The 19,026-nt window shown below is 54.3% G+C and overlaps 1 protein-coding gene across 1 annotated transcript in view; it reads left to right on the top strand.

The window, feature by feature from the left end:
- The first annotated feature begins 13,684 nt into the window (after positions 1 to 13,684).
- MYO18B (myosin XVIIIB) overlaps positions 13,685 to 19,026 on the top strand; it is a 241,854-nt gene continuing 236,512 nt past the window's right edge. Inside the window, exons 1-2 of the mRNA XM_042909670.1 lie at positions 13,685 to 13,699; positions 13,814 to 13,972. Of these exons, the coding sequence (XP_042765604.1) occupies positions 13,685 to 13,699; positions 13,814 to 13,972 (174 nt within the window). The remainder of the gene's footprint in view (positions 13,700 to 13,813; positions 13,973 to 19,026) is intronic.

The following is a 19,026-nucleotide window of genomic DNA, read 5'->3' as shown; positions in this document are numbered from 1 at the left end:
CTATAGTTGGAATTGTACAGAATGTCGCCTTTTCAGATCGACTTCTTTCACTGAACGGCATGCATTTAAGTTTCCTCCGTGTCATTTCACGGTACCCTTCCGCCACAAGAAGCTGTGTGAAATTGAATTATTTGAAAAAATGGAGAACGTGGGTTTGAGACAAGTGGAGGGCCATGGGGTGCTGTCAGACCCAGGCCCGCCTGTAGCACAGAGAAGGGAAGCAACTTGCTCAAGGTCACACAGTTTTGCAGTACAGGTGGTAGGCTCAAAACAGCCCCTGCTCTCGGAGCACCTGGGTGGCTCAGTCCGTTAAGTGTCCAACTTTGGCTCAGGTCACGATCTCGCGGTTTGTGGGTTCGAGCCCCACATCAGGCTCTGTGCTGACAGCTCGGAGGCTGGAGCTTGCTTCGGATTCTGTGTCACCTTTGCCTGTTGCCCCTCCCCACTCATATTCTGTCTCTGTCGCTCTCTCTCAAAAATAAATAAAACAGAAATTTAAAAACAGTCCCTATCCTCCAGGCTGACACCTGGGGAGCAGCCTGGGGTGCCTCATTTTGGGGATCGTAACCTAATTTGCCCTGTTAGCCCCACCCCCAAAGCCCTGTCCATCCTCCTCCTTCTCCAAGCCTCAAAGGAAAGGATTAAAGCTTAGGTCTCGTGTCAACAGAGGCAACAAATATGAACGTTATTAAGCAAACAAGGTCTTTGGGATGAGAGCTCACAGCGGGGTCGGCAGGGGGCATATCGCGTAACTCTCAAGGCAGATGTGTGACTCTCTGTGTCACACACACCACCACCGCCGCCCCCATTCAGTCTGAAGGATCCAGAAGCACCATCACCTTCATCTGAATCACCCCCCGCCCCGGGCGTGACTCACCCAACTCCGTGACTTTCCTGTCCTGCTCTGCTTCGCACTGAACCTCTCCCTAACGCCTTGTGACCTTTAAGAACTACAGTTTCTGGCCACGGAGGAAAGATCCTTGAGAATCCGCAAGGTGGGGTCACCAAACACCGGGCCAACCCTCACGCTCGGAGAAACAGGAATTTATCTGTTTCTTGGGTCCCAAGGGAATTTACCTCCTCCCATCAAAGACCGAATGCCTTTTCAGCTGTTTCTTGGGTCCCAGCTGGGGTTTGAGTTTCGATTTCACGGAGGGCAACCGGATTAGCTGTTGAGTTGAGAGAGCGAGACGGTTGCTCAATGGGATTAAGTGTCTCATTGGTGCTGGATATTCCTGGGAGCTTGGGCTGGAGTTGTTAGCCCCATTTTACAGATCACGAAGTGAGATATAGAAGCTTACGTGCCCCAAGGTCACGCAGAATGAAATTAAACTGGGACTTTTCTTTTCTGCCGGAGACTGTGTATTTAGTCTGGCATACTAAACAACAGGAGCTAAGATAATAAATTATACCACACTGCTTCAGACGGACAGATGACACAGCCCATTCACACTCCTTGCCTCACTTAATCCATTGGCAATCCAGTGGGAAGGGGGGTGAAATTGAGAATCAGAGAGGTTTAGTGACTGTCCAAGGGCACAGAGCTACTAAGTGGTGATAGGTCCGGGAATTTCTTCTCTTCTTTTGTCAACAGTGGGTCACCTCGTTTTCTCTTTTTTTTCTATTATTGTTCTTTGCTATTGATAACAAAGAAAGATGATTTTGCCCTTTGTCTCCCCATTAATGCCCTTCTCCACTTCACATGGATTTTTTAGATCAAGGTGTCTCAACCTCCTCCTTATTGACACTTGGATCTGGATAATTCTTTGCTGTGTCTGGGGCAGGGAGGGGGGGGAGGGACGTCCTGCGTACTGTGGGATGTTTACCAGCGTGCCTGGCCTCTACCCACCAGATGCCACTAACACTGGTCCCCTCTGGTTGTGACAACCAAAAATGTCTTCAGGCAATGCCAAAAGTCCATTGATGGGCACACTGATACCCAGCGAAAACCACTGACCTAACCCAATGTGATCCGATAGAACTTCTGCAATGATAGAAATGTTCTGTACCTGTGTTGTCCAGCATGGTAGCTGTTGGCCAAATGGGGCCATTGTGCATTTGAAGTCTGTCTAGGGTGACTGAGAAGGTGATGTTTTGGTTTAACTTAATTTTAAATAATTAAAATTTAACTAGCCACCCTGCGGCTGCTGGCTGCTGTATTCTACGGCACAGCTCAAGGTAGCAACACAGCACGGGTAGGAAGACAGCCCTCTGATGGGGCACTCAAACCCCAAAAGCAGTCAGGAGAGCCCCCCCAGCAGACGTATGCCCAGCTCCTTGCTTCACAGGTGGCCGGGGGAACACCGGCCTGCAAATGGTAAATACTTGGCAGACGCACCCCATGTAGCCATTGCTGTGCCCACAGCAGGCATTACTAGTCAATCACCACAAGCCCTTGGGCTAGTGGGGATCATTCTCAATGCCACACTCTGGGCAGTTCCCAACTGCGGATGAGCTGACACTGGCATGAGGGAGAAACCTCGTGGGCCTCCCCTGAATGAGGCCAGGAGGCCCATCTGCGAGGTTTAGCATCTCATCAAGCTACACGGTGACTGGTAGAGGCATGTGGCCAACCTACGTCGGTGTGACAACCACAGATAGGGAGAGGAGAGTGATGTGCTGGAGGAACCAAGACTTTTCACTAATCATTTCTCCAAGAAACACTCACTGCACGATTTAGGGATAGAGGCAAGGGGTAGGGGGTGGAGGTGGGTGCCGGCCTGTTGGCCACTGATGTGCAAAGCATGGGCGGGTTTTAATCCACGGGGTGTGATATTCATATGACCAAAATATATTTCCCATATATATCCGGTCTTCATCTACAAATCAGGGCTGGTAACTCCCTAAACATTGAGAGTGATGAACGTGACCTGTGTTATGCTAATGCCCAGATTTTGAAAAGCACCTAAGGATGGGGGTTGGTTGGCCAAAGAGCCAACCACTTGGAACTTTCAGTCCCACCCCTGACCTCTCTGGGGACTGGGGACTTGGGACAGGGACTGGAGACGCGCTGGAGATTGAGCTCAATCACCAGTGGCCGAGGACTTAATCAATCATGACCATGTAATAAAGTCTCCATAAAACCCCAAAAGGACAGTGTTTGGAGAGCTTCTGGGTTGGTGACTGTGTGGAAATTTGGGAAAAGTTGAGCCCCTGGAGCAGGCACGGGAGCCCCACACCCTTTCCCCAGACCCTGCTCCGCGCATCTCTTCCTGAGTTCTAGCCCTTCATAATAAACGGGTGAGCTGAGGAGCGAAATGTTTCGCTGAGTTCTGAGCTGTTCTAGCAAATTAATCCAGACTCAAGGAGGGGGGTCATGGGAACCTTTGATTTATAGCCAGAGTTGGTCAGACGCACAGGTGATGGCTCGGGTTTGCGATTGGTGTCCAAAGTGGAGGGTGGTCTTGGGGGACTGAGCCCTTTACCTGCAGAATGTGATGTTGTCTCCAGGTAGATAGTGTCAGAATTGAGTTGAATTGAGTTGACTCCTGGTCGCCCTGCAGGAGTCTGAAAACAGCCTGGTGGTGTGTGGGGAGCCACCTCCCCCTCCCCCCATTGGAAACGGGTCCAGGAACCTAAAAGACTAGAACTTAAATGGGGACAATAGGGGACAGGGCTGCTGTGAATGTCACGGCTCACAGGTGTACAGAGCACCCAGTACTCCCACATTCCTGGTGAAGAAAAGCCACTTCCCCCACTGGACAGAAGGGGAGCTGACACCTTAAGAGGTTTGACAAAAGATAGGTGGGGCCCCAGCTTGGCTGTGAGACCTCCAAGGCTGAGGTCAGCCCACTGAAGGATGGCATCTGCTGTGTTCACCCTGGCCAGCCTCTTGTGAACTGAAAAGTGTCCACTTCTGTAGCAGAGAACCATCTAGAAATCTCCCGGGGGATGGTGGCCGGTGATCTGAAGGATCACCTGAGAAATGGCTGAAGGCTTCAGATGAGAAGATTGGGGGCAGACCCCACTTGTGTCACATGGAAAACCTTGTCTGTCTCTCCAGAGGATAGAACTGGGGCCAGCAGGTGGCTTTCCTGGCAAGGCAGCTCTGTGGGTGGGAAGAAAACGTGGCAGACCCCAGGGAACAGGGAGATGAAGACCCTAGACTGTTCCAGGATGCCAGAAGGTGGGTTCTGTGGCCTCTGAGAGCTTTGTAGTTCTGGTCCCAAAGAAGAGTAAAATTAGAGTAGACCCTGAACGTTTTACTTAGTAGTGAGCTCCCCATCACTGGAAATGACCAAGAAAGGACTCCTTGACTTTCTGTCTAGGAGATTCCTTGTGAGAAGGTCTGGTCCTCTGGGAATCTCTGATGGTGGTTACACATTGCATTCTCCACCCCTGCCACCCCATTTTCTCCATTCTTCTCCATCTCGATGCCTCCCTTTTTCCTCTCTCCCTCCCTTTACACTCTTTCCTACTGCTAACATCCCTGCCCTTTATTCTCATTAGCCACCCCTCTTCTCATCTTCTAGGATAATGTGGGTTTTGCGACTGTGGCCTTAATCCTCAGCTACTTGTTAGCTGTGGGCTTCCCTTGCCCTGATGAGGGGACGGTGTCCCTGCGTTGGGCAAAGTCTCTTTTCAATACTACATGACCCTTTGGCCATCAAACTCCAGGTCGGGGTGAGCTTGGCTGAATCATGTATGAATCATGAGAGTCCCTTTGTCCATTAAGCCTGCATTTGACAAGGGACACCTGGGTGGCTCAGTCGGTTAAGCGTCTGACTCTTGGTTTCGGCTTGGGTCATGATCTCGAAGTTTCATGAGTTCGAGCCCCGAGTCAGGCTCTGCACGGACAGCACAGCCTGCTTTGGATCCTCTGTCTCCCTCTCTCTCTGCCCCTCCCCTGCTCTCTCTCTTTCTCCCTCTCTCTCTCTCTCTCTCTCCCAAAAATAAATAAACATTGAAAAATGAAAAAAAAATATAAAAATAGAAAGCAAAGGTGCACCATTCCACCTTCCATGCCCAGGGCAGACATTAATAATCAATCAGAGCATTCTTTTCCACTGAGCCCAGATAAAAGTTCAGAGTCCTTCCCATATATCACTCCAGGCAGAAACTAACCATCTGTCAGAGGTGATAGTGAATTGAAACCTACTTGCCCCCCTGGCCGTATTGGCCAGGGTCTTACCGGGAGACCGCATACCCAGCTGGTCAATTGGAGAGCCTTTTGAATGAAGGAACTCTTCCGAGAGTGGGTGCAGCGTTAAGGAAACCAACAAAGCGTGCTGAAGCATCCAGAGAGGATAGTGGTGGGCTATTAGCCTTGGGCCTGATGCAAGGCACGGAAGGTTAATAGAAGAGCCTGGGGGGTAACTGCAGTCTGTCCATGGAGAGGGACCTCTCCAAGGGGCTTGTGGCCGTAGATAGAGAAACACAGCCTTTCCCCAAACTAGGGGCCAGGGAAGCAGGGCCAGCAGGGGGATAAATACTCTACCGTTTGTGGTTCCCATACGCAGGTCTCATTCCAGAGCCTTCCACTGAACAAACTCAACAGGAGGCCAGAAAGCCAGGGAACCCTGAGGGCTGCAACCCTAGTGGTCAGCACCCCAGAGGACAGAGCGGTCTAAAGATGGGAGTGGGGTGTTATGAGACACAGAAAGATGAACCAAGCGTCCACTCTTCCCTCCCCCAACAGCTTCCGTAGACTTGAGGCCCTTCCCTTTGGGAAATGGCCCCAGACCTGGCTGCCTGGCAAGCAGAGCCTGAAGAGGTCCTCAAACTCAGCAAGCAGCATGGATGTTGGTAGCCTTGACTTTGTCCTTCCAGATTTGGCCAGGGCCACATCCAGCTCTTGGCCCCCTTTAAAGAATAAAGTTGTACTGACACAGCCACGCCCATTCATTTACATATCACCCAGGGCTGCCTCAGCAATGCAAAGGCAGAGCTGAGTAGTGGAGGGAGACCCTGTGCCCTCAGTGCTTGAAGGGCTTACTATCCCGTCCTTTGCAGGAAAATTTGCTGACCTCTCCCGGGTGCAGCATGCCGGGACCAGCCGCAGGAGGAGCTGCTATTTCCTCCAGGACCAAGGAGGCAGGGGAGGGACCCGCCACCAGAGCAGGAGAGGGTAGCCAGAGGAAGGGGCGGCCCGAGGGGAGGGTGCCTTCCGGTGGAGGGAGGCAGCCAACCCATGGCCCCCAAGCAGGGAGGGCGCGGGTGCCCTCTGATCTCTGCCAGTGGGGGGATTGCCGTGACCTTGAACCCACTTGGAAGCTGGAAGGTTGTGGAAGATGTGTCTAAGGGGCAAATGGAAGGCACCCACCTCAGGGGCATCTTCCTCTCCCCACGGTCTTCTGATCCTGGCATGCCCGGCCTCCCGTGTGACCGTCAGACCAGATGTCGAGCACCCTAGCCTCGCCCTGGCTCTCACAGCGGCCAACACCTCTGCCTGCCTCCAGGCGCCTGGTGAGCTAGCTGGGGCGTAAATACACTCACCAGTCACACTGTGGGCAAGATGGATTCCAAATGGAAGTCGAAACAAAGAAGGACCATGCAGCGACGTAAGGTGTGTGGCCGGTGGAGCGAAGGGCAGGGTGATGGGGGTGATTGGGTGGAGCAGGCAGGAGGCTGTGACCGCTGGGAGGGTGGCATGGGCTGGCACCGTCAGGAAGGCATCCTGGAGGAGGTGGCCCAACGCGCTAGTGAAAGACGGAGGCTAGGAGAAAGGAACAAGAAGCTGCTGTGGGCCAGACACAGGGATGGAGAACCTGGAAACCCCCGGGTGCTATAGCGACCGTGGGCTCTGAAGTCAGACCGTCTGGGTCCATCAGGCAGCTTCGCCGCTTCCTGGCTGGGATCAAGGCACGTCCCCTCCCTCCGACATGGGGTCACTCACAGAATCCACCCTATAATCTGGTGGCTCGTGACCGTGAACGACGTGAGCGCTCGAGTTCTCAGCACCGAGCAGCGCCCAGATCTTAGTGGCACTGTCATCAACGGTCTTGCTTGCGTTGCCTCCCTTCCGGGGTCGGGGGGCAGAGACCTCAGGGTGGACGGAAGGAGGAGGGATTTAGGCAACTGGGTCATCCCCACTCCTTCCCGTGTGGCCTCGAGCGAATTTGTTAACCCCCTCGATTCTCAAGCTACGACAGACCTGGTGCCGGGACTAACACCCGACAGGTGCCAACCAAATAGCAGAGCACACACAGTGCTACCCCCGGATGTACCTACTTGAGCCAACTTCCTGGGGTTCCACAACGTGCCGCCAGGACATAGGGTGCCTCCGAGCCCCAACCTGGCGGCCCCAGGTTGGCCCCAATTATCACCGCCAGTGTGAGGCTGAGATGACAGCAGGGCACGGGTAGGAGGAGAGGGACACATCCTGGGGAGCAGGTCTCAGCTTGACGTTTTAGCTGGGTGACCCTGGGCAAGTGCCTCAACCTCTCTGAGTCACTGTCTGCTCTATGGGAGAGATGCCAACCGCCTTGTGCCGCTGTGGGGGTGAATGCGATAACAGCTCTTAAGATAAAGAAATTCCAGGTCCGGCAGGAATTTAAGGGGGGCTGGGGGGCAGTGGATGCTGGGTTCCCCAGGCTGGCTTTGACCCGTGGAGTCAAATAAAAATGAAAATATGATCAACAGCAGTTACTGGGGATCGGGCATGTGTGTGGTGTGTGCGTGGCTTATTTTACCACTGAGAAAACAGGCTCAGAGAATTTCCTGGGGTCCCACCGTGTGATGGTGGTGTAAGAGCCATGATATCATGCCGCCCGCCCTCCCCTCCCCTCCCCTGCCCCGTGGATGCCGACAGCACAGGGGCGATGTCAGGAGTCCCTGCCACAGGCTTGCTTGCCGAGGGCCCGCTCCGTCCCTCGTCCGCTTTACTCCTGATTGTTACCCACCCCTGCATTCAGTCACTCATTCAACACACATTCACAGAGAGCTAAGCGCGTGCCAGGCACTCTTCTAGGCACTGGGGCTACATAAGGGGACAGAACACACGGAGCTTCAGGCCTTCATAGGGCCATGTTCTTCAGGGTGAGTCAGAAGCTAAACAAAAAATACACAGCATGATGGACAGTGATAGCAGTAAATGCTGTGGGAAAGAAAGGACGGGATAAAATGATGGGTGGTGCCGGGATGCGGGGGTGGGGGGGTGGCTATGCGTCCATTTAAATAGGGAAGGGAGGCTCAATGATGAGGTGACACTGAGCAACGGCTTGAAGGAGGTGATGGTGTGAGCCACGCGGGGACAAGCATTTGAAGCAGAGGGAACAGATGTGCAAAGGCCCTGAGGCGGGAATCTGCACAGAAGGTGCCTCCAGAAGGTCGGTGTGCCAGGAAAGGAGGAGCGAGCGGGAGAGGCTTTAGGGCAGATGGTTTGAGGGCCACGTAGGCATCTCTAAAGACTTGGGAACTTGTGTTTTGAGACAGGGGAAGTCACCGGAGTCCTGGCCGCTGTGTCAGGACTGGGCATTTGGGGAGGTGAGAGGGAAAGCCTTGAGGGCCCCGTGGGGCCACTCAGATCCAACATGTGTTCAGGAAAAACTGTTTCAAGCTGTCCCTGGCTTTGGGGATCACCTTTCCCTTCACCAGCCTCTCCCACCCCTAAGGGGGAGACTCAAGACGTTAATACCATGAATTCTGAGCATCCGGGGCCTCCTCATGGGCTTAAAACAGAAGCTGATGAGGCAGGTGTGAGTTTTAGACCTGGAAAGGAACGTGGTGATAAGAACACTTACTTAAATTAAGGCTTGACAAAGCCTTCCCAGGAGCACTGGCTCCTGGCCCTGGGTCACTGGGACTGGCCTGATGCCTCCGAGGGGCAGGACGCGGAGAGTGATGGCTCTCTCACTGTCCCCCTATGCTGTGGGCCTCTGGGCAGGCCAGCAGCCCCGGCTGAGGACAGCCCATATTGACAGCCAGGATTCTCCCTGGAGCCTTGAAGCCGAGGGTGATCCTTGGGAAGCCGCCACTGGCCTGGCCAGGCCTCGGCTGGATGGGGAGCCGGCGGCTGGGGGGGTGGTTGGTGGCCAGGCTACCTCACGTCAGGCCTATTCATAACCTGGGCTCTGCTTCCCAGGCGCATAGAAGAGCGGAGTCTGGCTATGAGTCACTCGGGGGCCTCCCCAGGGTCTCCCCTCCCCTTCCCCTGCCCCTCTCCCCAGAGATCTGATCTTGTGCCCATTCTCCACCCCATCGGTCTCTCATGTGCCTTTGCAAGCTGGAGAGGCCATGCTGTGAGGAACTTTCTTCTCAAGGCAAAGACTTGGCCGTCTGCCCTGGGACATGTTTCCGGGGTCTCCCTGTGGGCTTGTGACCTCATCAGAGCCGCAAGGTCCCTTGGATCTTTGGATCTCGAGATTTCCTTTTAGCCAGGCCCCACAGGGGCCCTGGGGTCTCATCCAGGGATGTGCTGGTAAACGTTTAATGGCCAGCTCCCGGAACAAAAGCCCTGATCTGACGCATTTGCCCATTTCTGGGGTGTAAATACCCCCATAGCCAATTTCAAGCCCTTCAGGTGACGTCACAGAACACGGAGCTGGAAAGAGGTGGCCATGGGGAGCCCTTGTGAGATGATGGGAGCCGGTTTCAGCCCAGCCCAGTCCGCCTCACCGGCTTCCAGGACGTACAGCATCCTGACAGACAGACAGCTGTCTGTGCGACACACAGGATCACCTTGAACTCTGTGCGAACCATCTTCTTATGGATAAGTCACTGAAAGAGGCTACCCACAGACCGACCATGAACACTCTGGCTTTCAATGGTGATGGTGGTTCTGACAGCTGGGAAGGGGGCATCTTCCAGAAGGGACTGGGAGGGAGGGGCGGTGGGGGGGGGGACACTGCTCCGAGGGCAACGCCCAGCACAGAGGTGCGGAAAGTTGGAGGGAGGAGAAGACGTCCACTCCTTCACTCCTGACCACTTCCTTTAAGACCTTGGTGTACTTCCTTCCACTCTTGGCTTTCTGTGGAGCGTTTTGGGTTTTGCCCCTTTGGGAGAGTTTAGTGTGTGCAATGCTGAGCTCTGCCTTCTAATCTCTAGAGGGAACACAGACACCTTCCAATATCACCGTGTTATGGAGCACGCGTCCCGATCGAGCCTCACACACTGCGGGTGGCCCATGGGGGACGGTGCAGCCACTTGGGAAGACAGCCTGGCCGGGGCTTAAACAGTCAAACAAAGCGTCACCCTGTAGGCTTAGCACTGCGACCCTCAGGGATCTACCCAAGAGAAATGGAAACGTAGGTGCGCGATGATTTACGTGGCTGTTCAGAGCAGCGCCATTCATCCCGACCCCATAAACGAGAGGTGATCCATGGGTACAAGAAAACGCCAGTTAGCTCGTCTGCACAACAGTGCGGACGAACCTCGAAGACATTATGCAGAGCGAAAGAAGCACAAAGGACCGCATGTGCTAGGGTTCCATTTATAGAGAATGTCCAGAAAAGGCGATCTATTTAGTCATACACAGAATGGTAGTGGTGGCCCGGGGCTGAGGGTGCACACAGCTGGTGGCTGCAAATGGCCTTTCTCTTCTTTTTAAAGTTTACTTATTTTGAGAGAGAGACAGAGAGAGTGAGCAGGGGAGGGACAGGGAGAGAGAGAGACAGAGAGACAGAATCCCAAGCAGGCTCTGCACGGTCAGGACAGAGCCCGGCATGGGGCTTGAACTCACGAACCGTGAGATCACGACCTGAGCTGAAACCAAGAGTCGGACGCCAACTGAGCCACCCAGGGACCCTGCAGCGGGTCTTGGAAGGGTCTTTTGGGGGTGATGGGACTGAGGTTCTGGTGGCAAAACTCTAAAACTTTTCAGAGATCATCACTGCATGTTTACAAATGGGCAAGTCTTCTGTCTAGCATAGAAATGATGCCTCAGTGAAGCGGTTTCTAAAATGCTTCCTACGTACCCTTCTCAATGGATTCATGGCATATTCCTTCAAGTCAGATGGGCTCTAGTTTATTCAACCTCCTCTACTTCCTGGCCACACGGGCTGTGTCTCTGGGGTTGGGGCTACCAGCCCCCCAGTGATGAACTTCTCTGCTTTAGAATCACTTCCTTGAGCTTGTTATCCAGAAGGGGCCTTGCTAGGTCAAAAGTCGTGAACATTTGTCAAGCCTCTCAATCAGATGCTGAATATACTAAATTGTTTCCCCCAAAGCACCAGCCCAATGAATACTTTTGGTTCCCTGTCCTTTCCTAACACGCGTGATCCAATTATGGAGCCTGCGGCACCCTCACAAAAGAAAAACACACTATTCTATGGTGTTACAAGTCAGGAGAGTGGTTGCCCTGGGGGGGGAGGGGGAGGGGACAGTAACTTTAGACGGGGGTGTGAGGGAGGGTCAGGGGGCTGTAATGTTTTCCAGTACAGAGCCCAACGCGGGTCTCGATCTCACAAACGTAGGTCATGACCCGAGCCCAACTCAAGAGTCAGACGCTCGACTGGCTGAGCCCCCCAGGCTCGCCTTTCATTCTTTTTTTTTTTTTTTCTAAGTTTATTTATTTATTTTGATTTTTTTTTTTTTTATTTGAGGGAGAGAGAGAGAGAGAGAGGGAGGGAGGGAGGGTGTATGAGCCGAGAGGAGGGAGCAGAGGGAATCTTAAGCAGGCTCCGCTCTCAGTGCTCAGCACAGAGCCCGACGCGGGTCTCCATCCTGCAACCCTGGGATCGTGACCTGAGCCGAAATCAAGAGTTGGGTGTTGGGCCGACTGAGCTGCTCGGGCGTCCCTGTTCTGTTTATTTTTGAATTGAGACAGGATTGACATCCAGCGAGTGGATTGTACAGCTGGGTGAATTCTTTCATACGACGCACTCGTGTGGCCCCCTCCCGGTTCAAGATACAGAACAGTCCCATCACCCCAGGAAGTTCCCTCGTGCCCCTTTCCAGCCAAAAGCTAACAGGTCCTCCGACCTTCATCACTATAGATTAGATGTGCTTGTCCTCGAACTTGTAACAAATAAAACAAGATGTTTTAATCTTCATCAGGGTGCTGGTTAAATAGGTCTATTCTTTAGGGGAGAATAGCCGCTTAGCTGTATATTTAGGTCCTCTTCTGGTATATGTTGTGTCCCAATGACAAGTTAAAGTGCGGGGTTAAGGGTAAAGGATCTGGGGGGCGCTGTCCACTCCATGGCCAAGGGCCTCCATGCTGATCGTTGTCCTTCCAGTGGGCCGTGCCCAGCCACGTGACCTTGGTTCTTGGCGTCGGCGGGGGCGGGAGCAGGGCTGTGTCCAAGAGCTAACCTGTATCTCTCTTCTCTCCACCCCTCCCCGTGTCTCCGTGTGTCAGTCTTGTGTCTGTTCACCTCATGTGCCCTGTGTGTCCATAAAGCCACATTTCGTGCTGTCTGCAGAGAGCCCCGCATCATCTCATCTCAGCCTTGACACTGTCTCAGCATGGCCATCTCATCACGCCTCGCCCTGTGGGAGCAGAAGGAAAGTAACACTCAGGGCCCAGGCTGGATCCACAGGGCCGACTTGACCCTCAGAGGGCAAGTCAACGTGGGTGGCCCAGGCTGCTCCCTGTGGTGTATCCAGTCCCACCTTCCATTTCCCCTGAGCCGGCTCGGTTAGCCGCGGCCCCCCTAACCCAGTCCGTGAACTCCTTGAATTCCTCCCATGACTGCCGGGTCTTTTCCTGTTCCTCGGTAGGCCGCAGGGGGAATGAGGGTAGACCAGCTGTCCCGTCTGGATCGTCATGGCAGTTCTGATGAGTCTGGGGTTTGTGTGGGCAGCGGGACAGAGGCAGAGCTCTTGGCTGCCAGACTTGTGCCGTGGGGATGGCTTTCTGGGGTCCCTGCCTCCTGTCACCATGGAGAACTGGAATCAGGCCCTTCTTCCGAGTTATTCATTTCCCTTTTGTTATTTCCCACGAGATACCGTGAAGGGCTGTCTCTTTCTCTGATGCCTGCTATCTCCTTTACCCCGCATCCCACCATTCATCCCCTTTACCCCACCATCCCCCGTTCATCAAATCGTGCATGATTTGATGAATTGGAAGGCTGAGGGGTGGAGTGGTCGAGAAGCTTCTCCCCGGCTGCCTCCTGGTTGCCTTTGCCCCTCCCACACTGATCTGGTTTATCGCACGAGGACGGCATCTGCTGAGTGGGCCTTAAGACTCCCCTCTCTCCCATGACATGGCTTCAGCCTCCATCGAGAGAGAGAGGTGTGGGGTCAACCAGCCCCTCAACTTCCCTGCTTCTCTCTCCCCGGACGGAGGTCTGCACCAACCTACCTTATCTCCGGGCCTCCACTTTGTCTCCTCGTCTTTCCTACCTCCTTTGGATTCCCCTTTACTCAGCCGGGCTGGGGTGATCAGGTCCTTGCCAGCCACCCACCGAGGACCTTGATAAGGAGCTTATTTAAACCAGGGTATAGCTCTGCCATAGAAAGCACTATACGTTTTTACTCCCCTCCGTGAGCAGTCATGGTGATGCCGGTTAAAGATGTACCCCCCGGTCGGCCAGAGCGGGTGGCCTTGAGTCAGCCCCCAAGGTCGCTGCGGTCCGCAGAGGAGTCTCCGCTGCCCCCTGACCCCAGCTGACTCGGGTCTAGGCTCTGCTTCTGGTGTAAAATGCCAGCATCCAGCCCCTGGCTGCCCGGGTCCTGGTTTGAGGGCCATCAGGAAGCCACAGCCCTGGGTCAGTGGACTGGGCTGTAGCCACAGGGTTGGATTTTTACAGAAACCCCCCAGAGCCCTGCCGAACCTCATCCGCTTTGCCACGGCCGCTCACGCATGCGCTTGAGTCATGTATGTCCTCCCTGGGGTCCCCTCCCCCGGGTTCCACTGCGAGCATCTTAAAGGGCCACTTGCTTCCACTGGTTCACTCACGGAGCTGTCTCCTTCTTTGCTTCTGCAAAACAGATTCGGGAGGAGGACAAGAGCCCTCCACCTTCCTCGCCCCCTCCCCTGTTCTCTGTCATCCCAGGAGGCTTCATTAGGCAACTGGTCCGGGAGACTGAGAAAGAGTCCAAGGAAGCAAGACTGAGGAAACAGGCAGCGCTTGGCTCTCCTGAACAAGAGGTAAGTGGTCCCACAGGAAGGGGGACGAGGTGCCTGTCGATACCCATCGTCCTGTCCTATGAGACTCCCTAGCCACTTGTCATCCTGCCTTTATTCCTGTTCTCCCCGCTTTGAGGAACGTCCTTTCTTCAGTTGATCGATGGAACTCTTACGCATCCTTCAAAACCCAGCTCAAATGGGACCTCTCTGGAACATCCCCGGAAAGCTCTCCCGTTGCCCTCCTTCCTCCGATTCCCCCAGCACCCTCTGTGTTTGTCTTCACTGTGGTCGACATAGTTAAATACTTGACCGTGGGGCTTATCAGACTAGCAGTTCCTTAAGCGCAACAGTTCTCTCTCCCCGTCCACTCTGTATTGAGCACCTCTCGTAGAACTTGTCCCATAGCGAGTACTCAGCAAATGTTTGTTTAATGAATGAATGAAGGATATCGGCTGATGTACGATGGTGGGGATCGTTTTACCCCTCTTTTTGCAGAAAGGGAAACCTAGATGTTACCTAAGGATGTGTAGTCGGCTTACTTTAAGCGGGAAAGATATCCAGTTACTGGTTATAGGTGTCAAAATCCTGAAACCTCTCCATACCGGGTGGCAAATGGCCACCGCTCTGGCCAAGCCCCGCTCCGGTGCCCTCCAGCTTCCCCTCCCCTGAGTGCCTTGGAATGGCCACATGCCAATAATCAAAGGGTTAGTGCTTGGCCCAAGAAGGGACCTCAGTCCCTCGGTCCAGCTGACGTTCTTTCTGATTGGTTGGTGTCCACTAAATCCCTTCATTATTCTGAATAGCTCTGCTGGATTGAAGCAGTCATTGGACACGATGCTGTCCCTGTGCTTTAAGACCTTGCAGAGTTATCCCTGATGGCGGCCAGCGCTGCCTCCCTCCTTGTCCCCAGCCGCTCAGCCAGGGACCCTGGGCAGGATGGACGAGGCTGGACACCAGGCAGGTGGGCTTGGAGTGCGCTGTGGGCGGATCGCTGTCAGGCAGACAGGCCATGGCCTCGGGTCTCTCTGGCGCCCCCTTGAGGTGGGGCGAATACCGCAGGGGTTGGGCTGAGAGATCTGGTCGCCTCCCGGCCGGGAGTTGACTCCAGTCCAGTGACAACCTCAGCTCCACCTCCCACCCCCCTTCAGCTGTTGTTTGCCTGTCCGGTCCCCCACGTGCCCGCACCTGTCCAATTACAATGACTTTGCTGCCTCAGAGAAGTTCTCTGGCAGCTGAACGGCAGCAGCTGTTGAACACATCCCCGCCACGTCTTTGTGGGGGAGGATGCCAGGGAGGACGGGCTCGGCCCCCACCCCTGCCCGACCCAGGCATAAGCGAGGGCTAAAGTCAACCTCCGTAGGCTGCTGTTGGATCACGATGCAAAGTGACTGGAGGCCGTTCATCACTAGACAAGGTTCACTCTGCCGCTCGTGGGCTCCTTTGATCCCTGCCCTCCCCCCCGCGGCAATGGGGTGGATCAGATGATACCCACTTAGCAGAGGTGGAGACTGAGGTTCAGAGGGGTCGAGCAACTTGCTCAAGGTCATGAGACCAGAGAGCGGCAGAGCCAGGGCAAGAGTCTGTGTGCTCACTGCGCTGGCGAGCTGCCTGGGAAAGGGCTAGTCTAGGGAGCAAGGTGGCCGATGTGGCCACAGAGGCCTGGGAAGGAAAATGTTCCATGAGGCCGCAGGCCGTGCTGGCATCACCGTGCACAAGTTAAGAAGCAGAGCCGAGCATAGGATGGGGACAAACTGTCGCCCCAGGGCCTAGGCAGAGCCTCAGAGCCAAGATGCAGGATGGACAGGCCTCAGAGCACAACAGGTGTCTGGACCTTGGGCCAAGATGTTCCTGGGGCTGGAGCACGGCAGCCCGGGGACATGTTTCTGCGACACAGCAAGCCCTGGCTGGTTCTTGCCAGTTTGATTTTCTTGTCCCGATCGGTAAATAACCAGACTCTTTCTCCTTACCCCAGCACAACTGCTTTATTTGGCCCCCATCTAATCCTTGCACGGAGCCGTTAGACTCTGCCACCAGTTTGCAGGGATGTAAAACGATGCTCAGAGAGGCGGCTTGGATTTCCAAAGGCCCCCGAGCCAGTGAGAGACAGGAAGAGGCTGGAATCACACGGGGCAGAAAGAGACCCACGTCAAATGTCGGGAGAGCTGGGTTCTCGCTCTGGCCCCACCACTCTGTGTGGTCCAGGCCAAAGCCCTTCCCCTCTTTTGGCCTCAGCTTGCCCATCTGTAAAATGGATGCGCTGTGAGTTTCCTCTTGGCCCCAGTGATTCTACAGGCGCCTCCTCCCCGTATACTGAGAAGGCTTCAGAGCGGACTGAGGGCTTTGGTGACTGAGAAAATCCAAAGGATTTGGGTGAGGGAGGGTAGGGCCGGTTACCTCGTTTGGCTCAAATTCATGTCACTGTTTCTGCTATGGTGGTTTGGTTAGAAAATAAGGCACTGACTCACTTTTTAAAATGGTATAGACAGTGGAGAGATGTGCTAAGTGCAGCCAATCCTCTTTCCAAGGCTGTGTCCTGCCTGGCCCCGAGAAGGTCAGACTGAGCCACTAGGCCATGGGCACCGGAGCAGGTTTTCTCAGTCCTAGCTACACTCTGGAATCACTGGGGCAGCCACAGCCCAGGCCAACTCCATCTGACTGTCTGCGATTGGGGCCAAAGCATTCTTCTTCTTCTTCTTCTTCTTCTTCTTCTTCTTCTTCTTCTCCTGATAGAACATGAGGAGTGGGAGAAGGAGACAGAGGGAGAGAGAAAAAATCACAAGCAGAGAGAATCTCAGTGCAGAGCCTGACTCCACAACCCTGGGGGTCATGACGTGAGCCGAAATCAAGAGTCAGATGCTCAACTGACTAAGCCACCTAGGCACCCCAGAATCACTGTTTTCTTAAAGCTCCCAGGAGATTCTAGGGGCGCCTGGGTGGCTCAGTCGGTGAAACGTCTGACTTCGGCTCAGGTCATGATCTCAAGGATTGTGGAACCCTGCGCTGGGCTCTGGGCTGACGGCTCAGAGCCTGGACCTTGCTCTGGATTCTGTGTCTCCTTCTCTCTCTGCCCCTCCCCTGCTTGCAGTCTGTCTCTTCCTGCCTCTCAAAAATAAATAAATGTAAAAAAAAAAAAAAAAAAAAAAAAGCAAAAGAAAAAAGCTCCCAGGAGATTCTAGTGAGTCCTGGGGACAAGTAAGGCTGTGACTATGCTTCAATTAAGGGCACTGACTTTAGACTCCCAGAGGCTTGTATGACTTTCCATTCTGGCTTTGTCTCTCAGGCCACCTGATAGCCTTGTGTTTACTTCTTTATCCGTAGAATGGGGGCGGAGCTCAGAACCTACTTCGGTGGGTTCTTACGAGGCTTAAGTAGGGTGTGATGGTCCTGTAGAACCCACTGCAAAGTGATCTGTGCATGACGGTTGTTATTATTACCATCATCATCATCATCATGACAAAGCCGTGGAGACCGTGCCCTTGAGGCCTCCACCACCTGAAACGGGGCAGAAACACAAGTCAAAGCCAGACTGGGGTGCAGAATGTGGCCGTTGCTGCTGACGGTGCACCTGCACGGTGCCCTGGGACCAGAGGGGTGCGTGAGACAGGTTCTGAGCGAGGCCTGTAGGCACACATTTGCAGAGGGGTGGCATTTGAGCTGGGTATAGAAAGATGAGTACAGCATCGGCAAGTGAAGAGGGGGAAAGAACATTCCGGGCAGTGAGCTGATGTGAACAGAAGCATGGAAGCAGAGAAGCATCAGATGTGGTAAGAGATGCCCCTGTGTGGCTCAGGCATGGGGACACACAGGGACTATAAGGCCAGAATGGAGGGTGGTGACTCCTCATTGAGGGCTTTGAATGGCAGGTGATGGTAGGGAATGACTTTCCCATAGGCTGGGGGCCACTGCCAAAATCTTTTGATCAGGTTTCAAATGACTGTGGCAGCAGATTCAAAGGCCACCAGTTCAGGGACTGTGACCGTGGCCCAGATGAATGCAGACCCGGGCTTGGGAAGGGAGACAAAAATGTGATGCCGGGCAGGTGGAATCGACATGATCTGGGGGCTGGTTTGGGTGCAAGAGGAGGGTGAGAAACCGAGTCCTGGGCCCAAGTGTGTGGGGAGGTGGCCAACATGGTCCCAGACGCAGAGCCCAGACCTGGGCAGGCGGTGAAGCCAGGCACCAGGATGGACCTCCCACCTGCACCCTCCAGCTCTCTTTCTGTAGAGGCAGCGGCCCAGGTGGCCCTGTGAGCAGTTCAGGCCACAGCCAGGCTGGTTTGAGGACAAAACTCTGGGTGGGGCTGAGGCCACAAGGCAGCAGAAGAGCCTGGGAGAGGAGCCTGCAGGGGGCGTCGGAGATCAGATGTCCAGGCCAGGCGAGGGGGTGGGGTGGGGGGGTAGGTGGGCTGGGAGGACTTCGGCCGGGAGTAGGGGTGGGGGGAGGACCGCCGAGGGGGGCAGGGTCTGGGGAGGACCGTGGGGGACATGCCAGGGCTCTCACCTGGCATGGGGAGTGCATCCGGACGGCAAAAGTCGCAACAACTCTGTTCAGCTCTCTGCCACTTCCAAAGCGCTTTTCCACATCTCACTCCACCAAAACTCTGGATGGTCAGGTGACCCTGGCCTTGCATGGAGGGAAAACCGAGGCTCAGAGAGGTTAGGTGGTGTCGTTCACCGTCACCCAGCTGGAAAGCATTCCAGCCAAGACTAGAACAGGTCCTCTGCTCTAGTCCCCAAGCCCCCTTCCCTCTCCTTGGCCCAGCAGGAAGACTCAAGGCAGAAATAATAGTAATAATAACAGCGACACAGCAAAAGTACCAATGACAGCAGAGGGAGCTACTGTTACCAAGGACGAATTCTGCACTGGGCTCAGTTTCTGTGCATTATCACGAACCCTAACGCTCGCCCTGTGACGTAGGCCATTATGAAACTCATTTTATTGTTGTTTTTTTTTTTTAAATATTTTTCTAACGTTTATTTATTTTTGAGACAGAGAGAGACAGAGTTTGAACGGGAGAGGGTCAGAGAGAGAGGGAGACACAGAATCTGAAACAGGCTCCGGGCTCTGAGCTGTCA

The sequence above is a fragment of the Panthera leo genome, chromosome D3 (assembly GCF_018350215.1).
Source record: "Panthera leo isolate Ple1 chromosome D3, P.leo_Ple1_pat1.1, whole genome shotgun sequence".
NCBI classification, from domain to species: Eukaryota; Metazoa; Chordata; class Mammalia; order Carnivora; family Felidae; genus Panthera; species Panthera leo.
Note: the sequence above shows the minus strand (reverse complement) of the source record. Positions and strands in the feature narration are given on the sequence as shown.